The sequence below is a fragment of the Sceloporus occidentalis genome, unplaced genomic scaffold (assembly GCF_023333645.1).
Source record: "Sceloporus occidentalis isolate IW3139 unplaced genomic scaffold, rSceOcc1.0.p SCAF_7, whole genome shotgun sequence".
In the NCBI taxonomy this organism is placed as follows: Eukaryota; Metazoa; Chordata; class Lepidosauria; order Squamata; family Phrynosomatidae; genus Sceloporus; species Sceloporus occidentalis.
Genome location: NW_028316987.1, coordinates 32,446,869 through 32,464,771, shown reverse-complemented (window position 1 = coordinate 32,464,771; position 17,903 = coordinate 32,446,869). Strand labels below are relative to the sequence as shown.

Sequence of the window (17,903 nt, the reverse complement as noted above, 5' to 3'; positions counted from 1 at the left end):
GAAGAGGTAATAGCACTCAGCAGCAGCACATAAGTATAGTATACACATATGAGGCCACTATTTTAATGTTTTCATCAAGAAGTGAGGCCCTGCTAGTTCTGGAACACTTCATAAGTTGAGAAGCTTTGCCTAGACTATTTAAATTTCATCTTTTCTGTTTCCAAACCTTAAAGATAACTAACTTTGGAACAAACAAAATACAAAATTAATAATCTAAGAAACATGATGAATCAATACAATGAATGGCAAAGAATGAAATCTCTATAAATGATAGAACAATAAAAACAGTAGCAACAGAAAATCAATCATTCCCCAAATAATAAGAACTTTACTTATCATGGCTGGAGGTATAGTCCCCCCAAAAGGGAAATCTGGATCACATATCCACCCCCATGTTATTAACAGATCCTTATATCTTAACTTCCAAATGGAGTATAATCCTACTAGCCATCCTGTTGCCTGCTTATAATGTGTGTGTGTGTGTATGTGCTTTCAAGTGACTTGTTGACTTATGCTAAACCCGTACATTTTATAGGATTTCCTTAGACAAGGAACACTCAGAGGTTTTTTTTCCCAGTACCTTCCTGTGAAATATAGCATATAGCACCTGGTGTTCATTGGCATTCTCCTATCCAAGTACTAGCCAAGGATGACCCCATTAAGCTTCCAAGCTCTGATGGGATTACAAGAACTGAAATGAAAGACAGTCTTTGATTGTGCCAACATTAACAGCAGATTTGTGCTGTAAGACCATCTTTACTCATCCAGTCCAAATGATCTGTATTTACTGTATTTTATATATCAAGTTCCAGGTAAGCCAGATATATAGGATTCCACTTGCAAACACATGTAATTTGCAGTCTATTGTACTTGTTTCTAATTGTAAAGCAATTCCTTTTTTATCCGAACCTTCTTTTAAAAAAGTAGCCTTCAATTAGGCTAAATATTGTGCTAATCCATTTGTAAACACCCTGTATTGGGAAATAAATACACGCACTTCCTTTAGTTCTGAAACAATGCCAATTATTTGACAATGAATTGCAATGCACCATAATATCTGAGTTTGGGTGACAGTTCTGTGATGTAAGCAGTAACTGTAACTATGTTTCCCCACTCCTATTTTGGCAATCAAAGACTGGATTGGAGCTCTAGTGTTTACTAGAGGTGGACGTTATAGTGCATCAATATGACCATATTTTGAATTAGCATGGGGTATTATTAATCTGTGGTAGTGAATTTTCCAATTTGTTGAAGGATGGCTCCAACCATGACTGCTTGATTCACATTGAAGGATGCTTTTTGTTTCTTTGTTTTATAGTTTGGGGACATCCCTCCTACTTAAAATGTAGGAAGACATAACAGACAGAAAGTAATCATATGGTGACTAGAACCACAACAATAAGCAAAGGAAACAGTCATGAGAAACATCACCATTTAAACTCATTTTAAAAAGCAGACCATTCCCCCCCCCAATCTATTACATAAGTAAGAAAGCAGCTATTGCTATTTAAGCCCACTCCTTAAACAGAAAGGCCCTGCACACTATAAGGCAGAGGTAGGGAATTGTAGAAAGCTAAGAGTCTGCTGTATCCCCAAAGAAGACGTTGGGGGACTACACACATTCTGCAAAAATTCATCCCCAAAGCCCCCCTCTAGGCTCTTTGCTATGTTTTTGGACCTCTGGACTTAAAAAAACAGAGAATAACTGGAAATATAGTTACCAACACTATTACAAGTCACTTTCTGCAGTTAAAGGCAGATATCAGTACTACTGGAAGTTACTTCTTGTGGTTAAAAAAAACTCCTCTCTTTGCCCTAAACTGGCCCGGGGGTGTCAGAAAGATGGCAGATGCTTTCATGTCCTTGGAGGGGATTTGGGGGCAAAATTAGGAACTCCTGTGGAGAAGCAATGTGGAGAAGTCATATCTAATGTGGAAATACAAATAAATGCAGATATCAATACTATGAAGAAAATGTGAGTGGTCAACATAAAACACACACACGCACACACACACACACACAAAATGTATAGTTCAGTCCAAGTTGAATGACTCTACTAACTTACCACATTCATTTTCATTTCTGTTTTGGGTAATTCTTATATTCTGCTTTTCTGTTACAAAAAGCTTAGTCCAGTTCACCATATTCCCAAAGCACAGGTTCTTGTTTTTCATGATCACAACATCTCCATCACTTACTTCCTTGAGAGACCGTAACCCCAAATATTTTATATCCACCCCAGTGATAACAAGAGCATACCGGCCCCTAAAATTAAATAAAAATGGCAAAGAAGTAGTAAAATATATGAAGAAAAAAATACAATTTCTCTAACCCTATTAGAAAATAAGCCAAGTCTGGACTTGGAATTACATCACCAGAAAACAGCAAAATGCCCTTGAGTACAGTTTCATTTGAATTTAAGCTATATATGTAAAAAGCAATTTCATCACAGAGTAGAAGGGAACTTATGTAAAGATTCCCTTGTCACTGTAGGTTTGTGATAGGCTGTAATATACTCTTAATTTGGTGTACGCCTGAGAGAACCTGGTGTATGATTTTTCTTGGGTCTACACAGAAGGAGTTTTCCTAGAGAAAACATGTAAGACCCAACAACAAGCAATTTTTAAAGTCTTCTCCTGACAGAAGGATGAGACATGTATTGTTCCACAGGTTTTTTGCTAAATAGCAAATCTTAAGTGAAGTAAGAGTTTTCCTTCAAAAAAGCCTTCACTCTGATTAAAAACACAAGGCCATATTTACTGTAGAAAAATAACAGGTTACACATAGCACTGAACTGTAAAAAAACCCCAGAGTGAATTGTTTGGTGTTTGGTAATTTCTGCATGTCTATAATGACTACAAGATATATATTTTTAAATATTCAGGATTCTGCACAAATTGTTACAAGGGTCACAATTGTACATAACACCGAATGAGAAATTGGCACTACCTGCACAAGCCTCTGAGAGCTAGAGGGAAGATTCAGGTGATTGAGAACAGGTTTCAACCAGGACTCTGTTTCAGTTTTTCACAATCCCTGGCTTCTCATCATGAATCAGATATTGATCTGATAAACTTCATGGGTGTGAAACCACTATGAGCTGCACATAACAGTGTACTGAACATATATTATTGTCACCCAACCCCCAGCAAAAGCTTACATCAAAAGAAGGAACTGGTGGCAGTGCTGCTTATGGCACCCACCTTAATTCAGCCTGTAATCTGGCCCCATGCAAGACCAATGTGTGTGTATATATATGCATATGTGTTTTTTTTAAACAAGTCCACCTATACACTAATGGCTAATGTTTTGGCACATGGCTGCACTTACATTTGTTTTGTTCTGCCTCGTATAACTTTCAGATTTTCAAAAACACTCAAATCAGTGGCATTTGCAGGCCAAACCTGGATTGTCAAAAACCCTGAAAAAACACAACTAGCATTACAAAAACATTTCCAAATTATTTTCCCCCCCAAACAAGAATGCCTTTCCTTTTTTCCTGCTTTTTTATGAGATCATCAAAATGAAGAATGACATTTCAGGGAGCTTGAGCATAGAGCTATTTTTAACATCATTTTGCAAACAGTTTATATACAGGCCACCAAGACATCTAAACATTACGAAAGCCAGTGCCTGAAGACCTGAGCAGCTTGAGACACCACAGAAATGTTTTGGTTCAGTTTGTAAGCCTTGCAGGAAATCTGTACATTTCAGCTGGAACATACATATAATTATTTTCCCCACCATTTGTCAAGAACGTAGAAATTGTGAGGAAGAAAAAGACCCAAAACAATGGCACAACCACAGTTGCTGTTATAATACAGGCCTGTTACAGACTGCCAAAATAAAGCTGCTTCGGGTCTCTTTGGAGGCATGCTATTTAAATGATGCATGGGTCCTAAGAGTCCGGAGGTTGCCCCAAAGCCACACTCCATTCCTAAGCACTGGAGTGCAGCTTTGGTGCAGCTTCTGGACTCTTAAGACGCATGCATCATTTAAACAGCATACCTCCAAAGAGACCCGAAGCAGCTTTATTTTGGCAGTCTGTAACAGGCCAGAGTAACTATATTAGGACATGCCAATTAATGAGTGCTTGTTCTGACATTATATTCTGGAGACCACTCTCAAAACATTAAATATAATGAGATATCTCTTGTACCTCTCTTATCTCTGCTAAAAGAAAGTAACGAATGAATTGGGCTACTACCATATATATAGATGAACAAATCTATTTGACAGTTAACTGGGTTAGATCACATTTTTTAAGATAATAAAATAAGTTAATTGTTTTGAAACAATTTCTAACAGTATCTGAGAAAATTAGTTCCAAATCATTCTCTCTGAGAAAAACAGTAAATTCTGGTTAAATTGTTAAAGCGGCACATGGATTCTCAGAGTTGTTTTTTCCCTTTTATTGTATTTTGTCTGCCTCCCTGCTTTTGAACAAGAGTTCTGCTAGTGAAATTAGTTAGTTGCATCTGCAGAAGCTGAACATATTTTCTGTTAATTCCATATGTTTTGATTCTACTTTTTCTGGTGACAGATGCTGCAATCATGGTGTTAAAAATATCTTTTGGGACAAAACACTCTTCCAGATTATATTAATGGAAATGGTAAACATAGGCCATAGTCTATACATGGTTGGTTCTATTAAGTACAGTGGACCCTTGTTATACGCTGGGGTTTGGTTCCAAGATCCTCCGTGTATAACAAAATCCATGTATGCTCAAATCCCATTAAATATAATGACATAGCAAAATGGTGTCCCTTATAAAACATGGAAAATCAAGGTTTGATACTTGAAACTTATACTTTTTTGAACATTTCAAACCGTGTATGCTTGAATCTGTGTATTAAAAATCTGTGTATAAGAAGGGCCGACTGTATACATTGTGACAGAAACATTTGCCTGTTTATTAACAGAATGAGTAAACATTTCTTGTGGCATCTTAGTCCTTTCCTAATCTAAAAGCTTAGGCTTTAAAACAACTTGATATTACTAACCTGTTATTTCTTTCACAGTTCGAAAAATATCCAACTTCTTTGGGTCTAAAGGAGGTGTTCTTGTGTATTCATCACTGTAAGAAAAAAAAAGCATTCTGTGGATGCTCATCTAAAATCAGAATGACTCTGAGTTCTCTCCATAATATGAAACACAGCAACAACCTACCCTTTAAATGATACTTGGAGAAATATGAGATCCCCATTAATTGTGGTGCAGTTTTTGAAATAGTCAATATTGGATGCATTCACAGCAAGAGCTCCTGTAAGATTACCTGCTCCAACCCCACTGCACACTGGCAAAAAAAGAAACAGCATAGAGTTAGGGTTCAGGTAGGACTTCAGGTATGAGCAATGCACTTTGTTCTCTCTCTCTCTCTCTCTCTCTCTCTCTCTCTCTCTCTCTCTCTCTCTCACACACACACACACACACACTAACCAATATTTCAAAATCTTGTACACAAACACAGCAGCAACAACTACCACAACTGCCATTCCTCGAGGACAAAAAAGGTGGGGATGAGCAGTAACATACATAACAAAGGAACGCAATCACAAGTTATTTTCTATTTATTTTCTATTTATTACAATGAACCCATTTTTATATTGAGTAAAATAATCATAAAGACTCAGGAATATATAAGCAAGACACATCTAGCCCATGTACTTTAAATTTTAATACTAAATTTCTTTAAATTTCTCGTAACACAGCAGAAAGCCTGACGTTGCTAGGTACTTTATCATTTCAGTTCCCTACTTAAAAACTGCTTATGAATTGTTATCATCCCTTAAATCTTGTATTTTACTATGTTAATAATTTTTATTATAAATGCCATGTTCCAGGTTCTTGATATCCATTCATATATAGATAGTGAATCTCCATTTTTCATTTCGTGGGGGGCTAGAGGCGGAAGACCCCTGCAAAAGTGGAAAAACCATGAATAAGTGGGGGAAGACAAGAAGGGTGTGGATGTGTTCCTCTTCCCTCTACGCACATACACACATCCCTCCCACCTTCGTCCATGCTTTAGCTGGCTTGCTTGAGCTGGCTAAAGCAGGGAGGGAGAAAGCAGGAGGGGCATGCGCATGCACTCCTCTCCTCCCCATGCTTTAGCTGGCTGAGGGAAGCATTTCTTAAATGGCTAAAGCATGAGGAGAAAGCAGGAGAGGCATGCACATGCACTCCTCTCCTTCCCATAATTTTAATAATAATTTGTTTTATTTATATACCGCTATTCCAAAGATCATAGCGGTGAACAGCAAGTAAGCTAATTAGCAAGTAAGCTTTAGCTGGCTGAGGAAAGCATTTCTTAAATGGCTAAAGCATGAGGAGAAAGCGGGAGGAGCATGCACACCTCCCCCCCAACTCAGCCCCAGATTGCCACTGCAGGGAAATATACATTTCTTTAAAATTTTATACACTACTATACCATGTGCCTCAAATTAAAATGGTTTTCCTTTGATAATTATTGTTAATTTATGGACTGTAGAAGCTTTGTTTTAAAATGATCAAGATATATGTACAAGCCTGTTTAACAAAAACGTGGTTGAGATGAACAACACTATGAAAAAAGGGAAGGATCTTCAAAGGAATTGCAAGGAATTGTGAAAGAGTGGGGACATGTTCAAAACTGAAAAAGCTATAAAATTGTCTTTACAAAGACAGAAGAATAGGCTTGATTAGATTCAAAACAATGCTGACTGTGGTTTTTGGTTGTATAACAGTTATCAAGCTGCTCTGATTGCTCAAGTGCAGATGGGGCGGGATATAAATAAATTATTATTATTATTATCATCATGTCTAGCAGTAATAATAAAAAGGTGTTTTAGGCAAAGGTACATTTCTACATATTTAGTGCAATCTGGTGTCAAAACCGAAAGGAACTGTGTATTAGTAATGATTTTGGGGATAACTGTGCATTATGCAAAGTGAATCCCTAATTTGCATACCTTTGCTACATGGCCCATCACATTTTTTGCACTTTCGAATTCCATTTTCCTCCACCTCAGTAGAATCAGCATTACATGACCGGACACATGAGCCATAGTCTGTTACAACATAGTTATCTGGAAAAGGTAGGAAGGGAGAGGAAAATAACAACAATAAACTAGGGAAAAGAAAAATGATCTTATTTGTATTTGTAACCTGACGGATACAACCTGCTTTGTAAGGTATAAAAAAGATTTTCAAAAACAAATAATAAAAGAAAAGAAAAAGCGATAGAGAAATCAAGATGCATAGTGTTCTTTAAACACAGTAGCAGAAAACACCTTTTAAAGAACTACTTATCCCAAGTGGACAACCACTGGAAAGGTCTAATTTAGAACAAAGTAGGCAGTCTTGATTATGGATGGGTGTTTTCAGATCTCAGGAGAGCATGACCCAGTGTGCCTGGCAATTACTCCTACAGAATGAATAGCTGGGAGCATGAAAACATCTCCATAAGACACAAGCCAGGAACTAACTTGAAGCATCCTGAATAGAATGTGTAACAAATGGACCCTTCTCCTTCCTAGACAAACTTCCCAACTAATACTTTAGCTGACTTACGTGGACACTTTTTAACACAAGTTGCTCCAAAGCTGTATTTTCCATCTGGGTTGTTTTCCAATTGATAGGCTATAGGGTTATACACTTGCAAAGGTGGACAAGATTCCTTACAGGTTGCATCATCCCAAAACTTGCGGCATGCCTGTCAATAAATGAATCAACAATACTGTACAAAAGTAGCTATGCTATGTATTAACATGCAATACAAAAAACAACTACAGTGTTGGGTGATGAAAAAGTATGAAAGCAATCTCGAAAAGCATTTATTATGTCAATCAGGGATCTGTCAGTCTGACCTTTCTTCACTATCTAATGATTTTTAGAGCATCATGCTTATAAGGAAAGAGCTGTCAATAGTGCTGTTTTTATTTCTTGTCTTTTTAAGGGATATGTTTTAAATTGTTCTTAATTCTATAGATCAATCCTATTTTAACTGTAAACTTTAATATTCTTTTATGTTTATTTATTTATCTCATTGTATTGTATTAATGTCAGTCTCACTGGGCAAACATAATCTATATCATAGGTTGGATAAAGTCTTAGTTGTACTGGAGTTAAGACTTACTGAGATCTCATTGATTTTAATGGGTCTACTCTGAGAAGTCTCGATTCAACTCCATGTGCTAATTTTCTAGCACTGATTTCCTTGGGTGCCAGAAACAATTATGCCTGGTCTCTTAAAAGACTGTATATCAGCAGAGTTTAACATGAATATATCTAACAAAAAAGAAAACTTTTTCTAAGACACAATAATCTGTCTGAAAATAGATATCGTGTATCAGTTTATTAAAGCATGTAACAGGAATATGAATAAATTTTGCTGTTCAGCAATGAAAATAGCAGCATGGCCTTCGATGGATGTTAAATTGATTTGAAAATAAGATACATACTGTATATACTCATGTATAAATCTAGAAATTTTAGTCAAAAAATCGACCCAAAAAACCTAAGTCGACGTGACAATGTAAGTACTGTACTTTAACTTTTATTTAAAAAGGAACCATCCCCTGGTGAAAGACAAGAGTGCAATCTGTCCTGGAATTACTGACCCTTCTCTACTCTCTCATCCATCCAGCCTTTAGTGTGAGCACAAACAGTGATGCTTGCTGGAATTTTGTAAGTTCTCTGGCATTGTTTTCGTTTGCTTCATTCATTAGATCCTCTGTTATCTGTCCCTAAGTTTTATCTTTGACTTATCCACGGGTCATATCAAAATCCATAATTTTGGCCATAAAGCCTGCCTTGACTTATACATGAAGTCGACTTATAGTCGAGTATATGCAAATAGTTATAAATTCACAACAAGTTTATTTGTTTTTTGCACTGGATGTACCATAAGAAATTGTTTTAAAACTGAGGCACTCCAGCTTAATTGGGTTTTGGACTTGGCTGTGTAATACTGCTGTAACTTTTTGAAGGATTTTGTAGTTTCCTTACCAAGCAATCACTCTCTTTAGGGCCTGTACAGCCTGCTGCACACTGGGTATGACAACAGTCACTCGGCAACCTCCCCTTACATCGGCCTGAACACTGTGCTGCACAGTCAACCTTTGTTACTGAAAAGATAGAAAAACCAGAAATTAAATGGCACTGTTGCAAACAAATACTATGCATGAAATAAAATACAGACTCAGGGGCTCAACAGATCTCCCCTTTTTGTGCTGGATCGAGATCGCGGCAACTATGTGCCGCGGCCCCATCTCTCCTTTTTGCACCTTGGAAAGGGTGCCATAACCACTGGCGTGCAGCTTTTCCATACTCCGTATTCCGTACAGAGGGGCTCCATGATAACCACACTGGTTGGGGGAGAGTTGGGGCATCACACTGGCCTGGGGGTGGAGTCGGGACGCCATGTCCCGAGTCCACTCCCAGGCTGGCCTTTCTCACCAGTCTATACAGCCCCTCTGTCAACTGCACTTCTACCTTTTGTTGAGGTCCACAGAGACACTAAGTTATATAAGGAACCCAGTGAAATTTAAGCTGTCAGATTTAGGGAAAAAATCCTGGTGTGGTTAAAACATAGACTCTGGATCTCAACTCACAATCTGTTTTAAATACTTATTCAATCTGAATGTTATTTACCTTTACATTCAGACAATATTAAGTACTGACACGTTTCTTAAAAAGGTAAAGGTAGTCCCTTGACATGAATATTTAGCCAGAACCGACTTTAGAGGGCCATGCTCATCTCCGTTACTAAGCCAAAGAGACAGTGTTGTTGGAGTACTGCTCTGGTCATTGGTGGTCATGTGGCCAGCATGACGGCACTAAACGCGGTTAGCTTCCCACCATTTGTATGCTTTCAAACTGCTAGGTTGGCAGAAGCTGGGACTAGTGACAGGAGCTCACCTATCATTGGAACTGGCATCTTAACCACTAAGCCACCACATCCCTTTCTTACACACAGCTAATATGGATAGGCAAAATCTGCAAGAGGTCTTGCAGGCTACAAATCCCATAACTTAGTGTCAGTGTTACAGGGTGGAATTGTAAGACTGAAGTGACTGAGGCCTCTATATGCCTGTTAATGTACCTAATATTAAAAAACTAATTGTACCAAATAAAATATATATATTTAAAAATAGTTTATTGCACAAATTATCACATAACACATATGGTATCTTCCATACAGCCCATTACAAGTATTCATATGACGATTAGATCTGTCAAATTACTAACCAAGACAGCTTCAAGAAAGCTGTCAAGACGGATCTCTTTTGGCAGGGCTTCCCAGAATAAATTACTCGGCCATGTGGTGATTTCCCCACATATATGTGATGACTCTGCCCACCGTTATTGGTTTTTAATAGTTATGTAATTTTAATCTTCTATTGTTTAATCTCTTTTTAAGGGGGTATTTTATATATATGGATGTTTTATTTTAATTATTGTAAGCTGCTTTGATTGTTTTAACAAAAAGCGGGGTATAAATAAAAGTTTTATTTATATTATTTATTATTATTAAACAGTTGCACCATCAATCTATACACAGAAGAAGTAAAGCACACTAAAACTACAAGAGAAAACCTAATGGGCAGTAATGAAAGACAAAGTACATTTTCCTCAAAACTAGAGCAGATGAGAGGAGGACTCATCATATTTCAATAAATTTAAATAAAATTACCTCCTGGTTTTAAACTTCTGAATGCTTGATTTTTGTGTGTTAGCTTTTTCATTAACAGTATACACCATATCTATGTGATCTGAACTATTACACTCAATCTCTCCAGGGTTTTCTAAATTTTACGAATACTTATGTGTGAGGCAATCAACAATATTATGCTTAAAAGTTATGATTTAAATACTTGTTTACATCCACAAAGATAGGTGAGAGCAATAAGTAATCATATGGTGCAATTTTCTGAACAATAACCTTAGATATTGCTGTAATAATTTTGCATCCGTATTCATAAATTTTAGGTCACCCGCACCACTTGTGAATAAAAGACCTGCTGTCTCTCCACTACTGGCTGACCTTAAGAAAATGTATAAACACACTCTATACATCCCCATGAGGTTGGAATTTCAAATTTTCATGGCATTCTCCATCCAATGGGATGTGAAGCAGAGAGCCCAAGACAACTACCTACAAAAAACAATCCCAATCTAAATCCTGCACCACCATAGCCATTTCAGTGGTGAGGACACGAGAGAGAGCCTTGTCAGTGGCTGCTCCCACCCTGTGGAACTCCCTTCCATGGGAGACTAGGCTGGCCCCCTCACTGCTGGCCTTTTGCATGCAGGCAAAGGCATTTTTGTTTAAACAGGTCTTTTGAGATCTGGCAGGCTTGGTTTTATTGGGAGATGAGAGAGTTGGTCTTGGATTGTTAATTTTAACTTTGTATGTTTTAAATTTTATATTTGTAATTTTTATAATTTTACAATTTTAATTGTACAATTTTAATTGTTGTGTTTTATGTATGCGAGCCGCCTTAGGTCCCAGATTGAGAGAAAGGTGGGATAAAAATAAAATAAAATAAATATAACCATGCTGCTTGTCCTTTTAATTGCAAAGGCAAATATGTAGACTCAAAAGCAGTCAAAGGCTCTCAAGGAATTCCCTCTTCATTTCAGCTCTCCCACAAACAATGATTCCCCCAACTCTCTAAAGAAAATGGTCAGTACTTAACACCTCGAAGTTGTGATTTAAGTTGTGTTTGGTAGAGAATGGAATAAATCTTTCATTCTTTAGATTAATTAAGATAAGTATATGGTCAACTAGTAAGTTACGGTTGAAGAGAACAGGGAAGAAATTCTGGCTAACTGAGATACTGTTCATAAAGTAATAAATATTTTTCCCACAGGAAATAGTGTATATGCTTACGTATCTGGCAGTTCTCTATGCCAGCAGCCCAGCAGTGCCCACCTGTGCAGTTGGAATGACATGGGGGACCTAGGAAAGAAAGCAAATATACATTTACCAGGTATCTGAAGAGTATGGGATATGAAGAAATCTGAGTGGGCAATGAGAGAGGTCAATTATTTTTGTAGAGGAGTTTTGGCCAGAGGTGAGGGGACTGAATTATAGAAGTCTGTAGTAGATATAAAAGCAGTATATGACTGCAAGGAGAAGAGACAGAGATGGGTACATTTGTTTCCACAATCTTATCCAAGGAATAGGGGCATGTCTTTGCATATAGCTCAAACAACGGGGGAGAAGAGGAAAACAGTATTAGACCAGAAATGGTGAGGGTATGATCCTGCAGACTCTACACCACAGACTGTGCTGACTAAAGCTGGGAGTCTATGGACATATGGAAAGTCCCATCTTTTTCATCCAAGGATTAGAGAGCCACTTCCACATGTTATATGTCTTTTGAGTGCAAAACGTGATACACACACATAATGCAACACACATAAAAAGTGAATGCCAATTCTACATTATCTCTTCCCAGAAAAAAATATTTTCTCCTCTTCTGATAGATGGGAACTAGTCACTAACTCAGGGGTAGAAAAAGTGTGGCTCAAGGACTGCATGCACCTCACAAGGTCATTTTGAACCCCCTATGTCTTAGTATCTTCCAAATATTTTTGAGCTCCCAGTTTTTTCACTGCAAGGGGACATGGAGGTATGTACCTTTGCTATGTTTTTTCACACCCTTCCTGGCTATTCTATGCCAATGAGCTGACAGTATTTCAATCAGATAGTGTAAAATTCATGAATACTTTATTCTTAAGGGCATACTTACAAGTTTTATTGCTAATCAGCGGCAATGTTTCTTTTCTTTCAACAGGATCAAACAGCACAAAACCTTTGCCATTAGTTGTATCAACAATGTCATCCCACATAACATTGTTCATGTTGCAGAGATAAGGGTTACCAATGATTTTAACACCTCCATTTAGAATTTCTGCCAAGAGAAATTAGGACAAAAGCATTAAGAAATGATAGTGTTTGTTCTTCACCTTTGTAAAACAAGTGGATGGTGAAATAATGTTCTTAATTGTTCTGAGCCCTGGTGGCGCAGTGATTAAATGTCTGTACTGCAACCACTCACTCAAAACCATAAGGTTGCTAGTTCAATACCAATAAAAATGCTCAAGCTTGACTCAGGTTTGCATCCTTCTGAGGTCGCTAATTGTTGGGGGCAATTAGCTTACAGTTATAAACCACTTAGACACTGCTAGTCCAGTATGAAGCACTATATAAATGAAGCTGTTTGTTTTATTTTGAATGACAAGTTAGTGGAGTCAGGGCAGTGGGAGCCACACAAGTTACTATGGTCCTGTTAACAATACCCGAGTATAGAAAACATAGATTTAAAAAAGAGCAGGGTAAAGGGAAAAGCATGGAACTTTTGGGATAGTGCATATGTGCTAAATTTATTATATAATTTGTTGTATTGTTAAAAATAGAGAGAGAGAGTTAAAGTGCAATTGTGTTTGTTATATTCAATGATAGTTGACCTAGCAGAACCCAGAAAAAGTTACAAATATATAATTTTCCCAGCAGCCTTATCTCCTTATTTACCTTGATAGCTAGTATCAAGGTAACCACAAAAGAAGCTTCTGGAATGAATGGGAAACTCCCAAAGGCTTCACTATGCTTTAGGGTTGGAGGTTCATCTCCCGTTGCACTATATACTGGTCTATGTTTGTGAAATGATCTGAAGACTCTAAAGAATAAGCTAAAAGCTAATAAAACAATCAATTAAACAGAAACGACAATGATAGCAATATAGCTCACTTGATCCATTATTTGAATAGGCATGTTACTCTTTCCATGTTTCACCACAAAATTAATGGAAAATTGAGTAAGAAGCATTGGGTCAATTCCAAATTTTTGTTACTCACTGCTGACTATTGATATGACTATTGCAGTTTCATTGATTTTTGACCAAGAAGGCAGAGCTTGCAGCTTTGCTTTTTGCTCTTTTCTCACCTGCTAAACGTCTCATTGGCAGCTCTTCAAGTCCTCCCACATCATTGTAATTTAGTAAAATCACGAGTGCAGCATTTTCATAAAGGGTGTTTCCTCGGATTATCTGAAGATTCTCCAAAGGAATAACTTTCACTGTATTTATTGCTATGAGCACATAACCACCGACCTCTTGTATGCTCTGGAGGGTGCACAATAGAAAGACAAAGAATATTAATCATTTATTTTATTATTTTTGGCTGTGTGAAGTCTTAAAAACGGTTAATTCTAGAGTGCATCCTTGGGTCCTAGCAATTTTTTGGGGGTGGGGTGGGGGGTGGAGGACCCTAACATTTTGCAAAAGAGAGAAATCAAATGCTGTAAATAATGATATTATTACTTATTAACAGTTAGGAGGATTAAAATACAGAAACTTGATCAATGTTCTAGCAGAATTCATCACATCTGTGAATTCCTGGAGACACACTATCCCTAACATGCTATTCTATCTGTGATGGACATATTCTGCAGAGATTTTATTTTTCAGAAACAGAGATTTCTAACCAGTTCATTAACCCTGAGGTACTCTTACACATTATTCCTGATTTATTACTGCACTTGCTTTGTAAATATATATCTGTATCTTCATTTTTGAATGCATTTTGTATTCTCTGTCCTGCAAAATGACTCACAGCAAATATAAACCATTAGCAAAGTTACAGCATAGAATAACAAAATGCTAATTCAAGTACTGTAACAGATTTAAATTAAAAAAAAATTAGTAATATACTAATAAAAACTAACCCCTCCTAAATGCCCAGATATATAGGAGAATCTGAATGTGATGCCTAAATTACATCAATATAAGCTCTCTCTGGGGAATGCTCTAAAAACAGTGAACTCTTAGTGTAAAAATTTTTCAGTTAATCACCCCCAAAATCAAAATTTGTATTGTTATTTTACTGTGAACTGCCCTGATCTTTGGAAGGAGCGGTATAAAAATAAAAATTTTATTTTATATTTATTAAAATTTACATTATCCTGCCATTTTTACCAATACAGCAGACAACAATCAACCAACAAACAGAATACAGAAAACAAAGACTATGCAATACGACAGATGATAAAATACAGAAATCAATAAAATCTACTCTGCAATAAAATCTACTCTACAGAGCAATGAAAACCTCAGAGTAGTCTAATATTTGGGGTGTGACACTAGCAAGAGAGAAAAGAAAAGCTAACCCTATCTGTTAACCTGTTCACTTCACGAAGAGTGAACGTCACACGAACATCTTCTTGTAGAGGTAAAACATGCTGATCCAGTCCAAATTTAAGAAGAAAAACTTGTTTTACCTTGGCTGAATGTCCCAGTCCACTGGCTTGTTCTTTAGGGTTCCCCTGTTGCAGCTACAATGTAGTATCTCACAATCCAGAAAATATGAAGGGGTAGCTATGGCCCTGTACAAATGGGCCCTTTAGCACACCCTGGAGAAGTGCTAGGGGTGCCTCGGGGTGCCTTTCCAGATACCCCACAACCCTAGGATGTCACCAGGATGTCACAGCTGTGTGGCGCCGTATACACGGCATGCACAGCTGTGACATCACTGCTGCGCGCTGTCCAGATGGGCGCGCGTGGCAACAACATGGTTGTGCTACCACAGGCAGTTTGTGGAGGCACTAAAAGGACTCACTTTTTAGCGCTCCTTTTCTTTTCGCGTAGCCGTGCCGCGCAATTTGGTTGCTGCAGTGCGGTTATGCGGAAAAGAGAGGTAGCTCCCATCCGCTTCTTTCTGGCGGTCTGTATCCCACCTATGTTGGCCATTTTTCTTCTTCTTAAATTTGGACTGGATTAGCATGTTTTACCTCTGTACCTACCAAATTATTCCTGATGCAAAAACATGGAGTCTTCTTGAAAAATCTATTGTCCTCTCCTCTGCCTACAAGAAGCCTGTGGCCTCACAGGAATAGGGACAGATTGGATTGCAAGAGAAGTGTCCTGATGATATTCAAATGGACTTTAAATTTCCTGGACTTTATTAAACTCCCAATTCCCACATGGCCAGAAGCAAGAGAGTCTAGCCTGCAAAATTTACCCTCCTCATACCATCTTAACTAAGGATGGAAACAACAAAATCCAGGCATCTTACTAATATCTCCAATTTTTTCCTCCTGTTTGGTTTGTAACATCTTGCCTGATAAAGAAGCCAGTGGAGCTTCAAAAGCTTGCAACAAGTACATTGTGCATTTCGGTTGGCCAATAATTGTATCACTGTTTGGTGGATTTTTGTCTGAATTTGCTAAATGGCCAACACAGCTACCCCTGCATAATTTCTGAAATATAATTATTATCATTTATCCAGCCTTTCTCCCAAAATGGCATTCAAGGTGGTTTACAATAATGTAAAAAGGTCCAGCTATAACACTGATTTATAAAAGGTAAAAAGAAAATAATATGAATATTATTAAAACCATGATTAAAGACAGCTAAAACACTTAGAACATATTTAAACAGAAGGTTATATATAAAATAGTTTCAACAGAATATTACACACACACACACACACAGAGCATACCACACACTACAGCTCCATACAACCCTACTATAAATGATCCATTACTTCTTTCATATCCTCTTATTATATACTCTATTTTGAAATCTAGACATTTATATCTCCACTCTTGTATATAATTCCAGTATATACAGTATTGCACAAAAGCAGGGGGAGATAACCTGTGCACCTTAATCCAGTCATACTTGGTGCAGACCTTTCTGACTCTCGGAGCTGTTGTCATTCACCAAATACCAGAGATTGTCAGGCTAGACTGGACTAAGCTACCATTGTAGTGACAGGGTTGCAACAGCAACAGAGATCCAGCTTCACCATCTGTTCCCTTCCCTGCTGTCCAGGCTGCCAAATTTGGGCTCTACCTTCTACTTCTTCTCTCTTTATACTTGCAATACAAAAGGGACAATCTAGTTTGGCAGCCTTTCCTTCCTCCCAGCTATACTTCTCAAAAGTTCAGGAAATCGCCATATCATATTCTGTAAATAAGCTTTGCATGCTGCTAGTGAAAGATACACTCTGTTCCAACCTTGGTTCCATTTTTATGATGATCCCTGGTTGCAAAATTGCTTCCATTTCCCAATCAAGTTCTGAATAGTGTATTTTTAGCTATTTTAATAATGGTGATATTTAATTCCTTTTGTTTATAAATTAATGTTATAACTGGATGTTGTAAGTTAATATTTTAACTTATTGTTAAAATGTTGATTTAGTATCCTTTGTGGAACTGAAATAAATAACAGTTAAAAAAATAAAACTTATTGGTAGCTGTCTTGAATCCCATTTTGGGAGAAAGGTAGCATATAAATCCAATAATAATAATAATAATAATAATAAACCAGTTAGCTTGGTAACTTGCTCCACTGACAGTAACTAAGTGCTGTGTGTCAGTGCAGTAAGGCATATACTCTTGAAGATCACCTAAAGGGCTAAGGACTTACTATAGGAAGACATGAGGTGGTTACTTTAGGAGGTGGGAGATAAGGTTTTGGTCTGCTGACAGCTCCTCTTTCCTTAACAAAACAGCCCACAAGCAAAGCAAGTTGCAAACTTGGGTGTGCATTGCCACTATCAAAGGCTATTACTAGCAGTCATCTTCCTTGTCATCTTGATTTGAACCAAAGCAATACGACTTGCAACACAAACCTTCAAGAACGTGAGATTATAGTTCTCATCCACACACGTGATCTCCAGATTGCCAAGCACCACCTCACAGTCCTCATACATCCTCTTTAGGCTGTTGTAGTGATCTTCCACATTTCCAAGTTGTGTTAGCCTATTGCTGGTTCCTTGACAAACTGCAGAAAAAAAGAATGAAAAGAGTAATTAGCAACACCTTCAGCATAAAACAGTAAGTATGCGTACTTTATTCTACAGCCTAGGTATCTTTATTCTTCATAATCAACTGACAATCTCATACAATGCC

At 37.4% G+C, this 17,903-nt stretch overlaps 1 protein-coding gene across 1 annotated transcript in view; it reads right to left on the bottom strand.

Annotated features, from left to right (window-relative positions):
• The window catches only part of EGFR (epidermal growth factor receptor), a 168,085-nt gene that overhangs the window by 45,184 nt on the left and 104,998 nt on the right, over positions 1-17,903 (bottom strand). The window contains exons 2-12 of the mRNA XM_089532529.1: positions 17,624-17,775; positions 13,935-14,112; positions 12,742-12,903; positions 11,877-11,945; positions 8,990-9,108; positions 7,553-7,694; positions 6,952-7,068; positions 5,171-5,297; positions 5,005-5,078; positions 3,331-3,421; positions 2,066-2,265 (exon numbers count right to left, since the gene is read on the bottom strand). Coding sequence (XP_089388655.1) covers positions 2,066-2,265; positions 3,331-3,421; positions 5,005-5,078; positions 5,171-5,297; positions 6,952-7,068; positions 7,553-7,694; positions 8,990-9,108; positions 11,877-11,945; positions 12,742-12,903; positions 13,935-14,112; positions 17,624-17,775 — 1,431 coding nt within the window. The remainder of the gene's footprint in view (positions 1-2,065; positions 2,266-3,330; positions 3,422-5,004; positions 5,079-5,170; positions 5,298-6,951; positions 7,069-7,552; positions 7,695-8,989; positions 9,109-11,876; positions 11,946-12,741; positions 12,904-13,934; positions 14,113-17,623; positions 17,776-17,903) is intronic.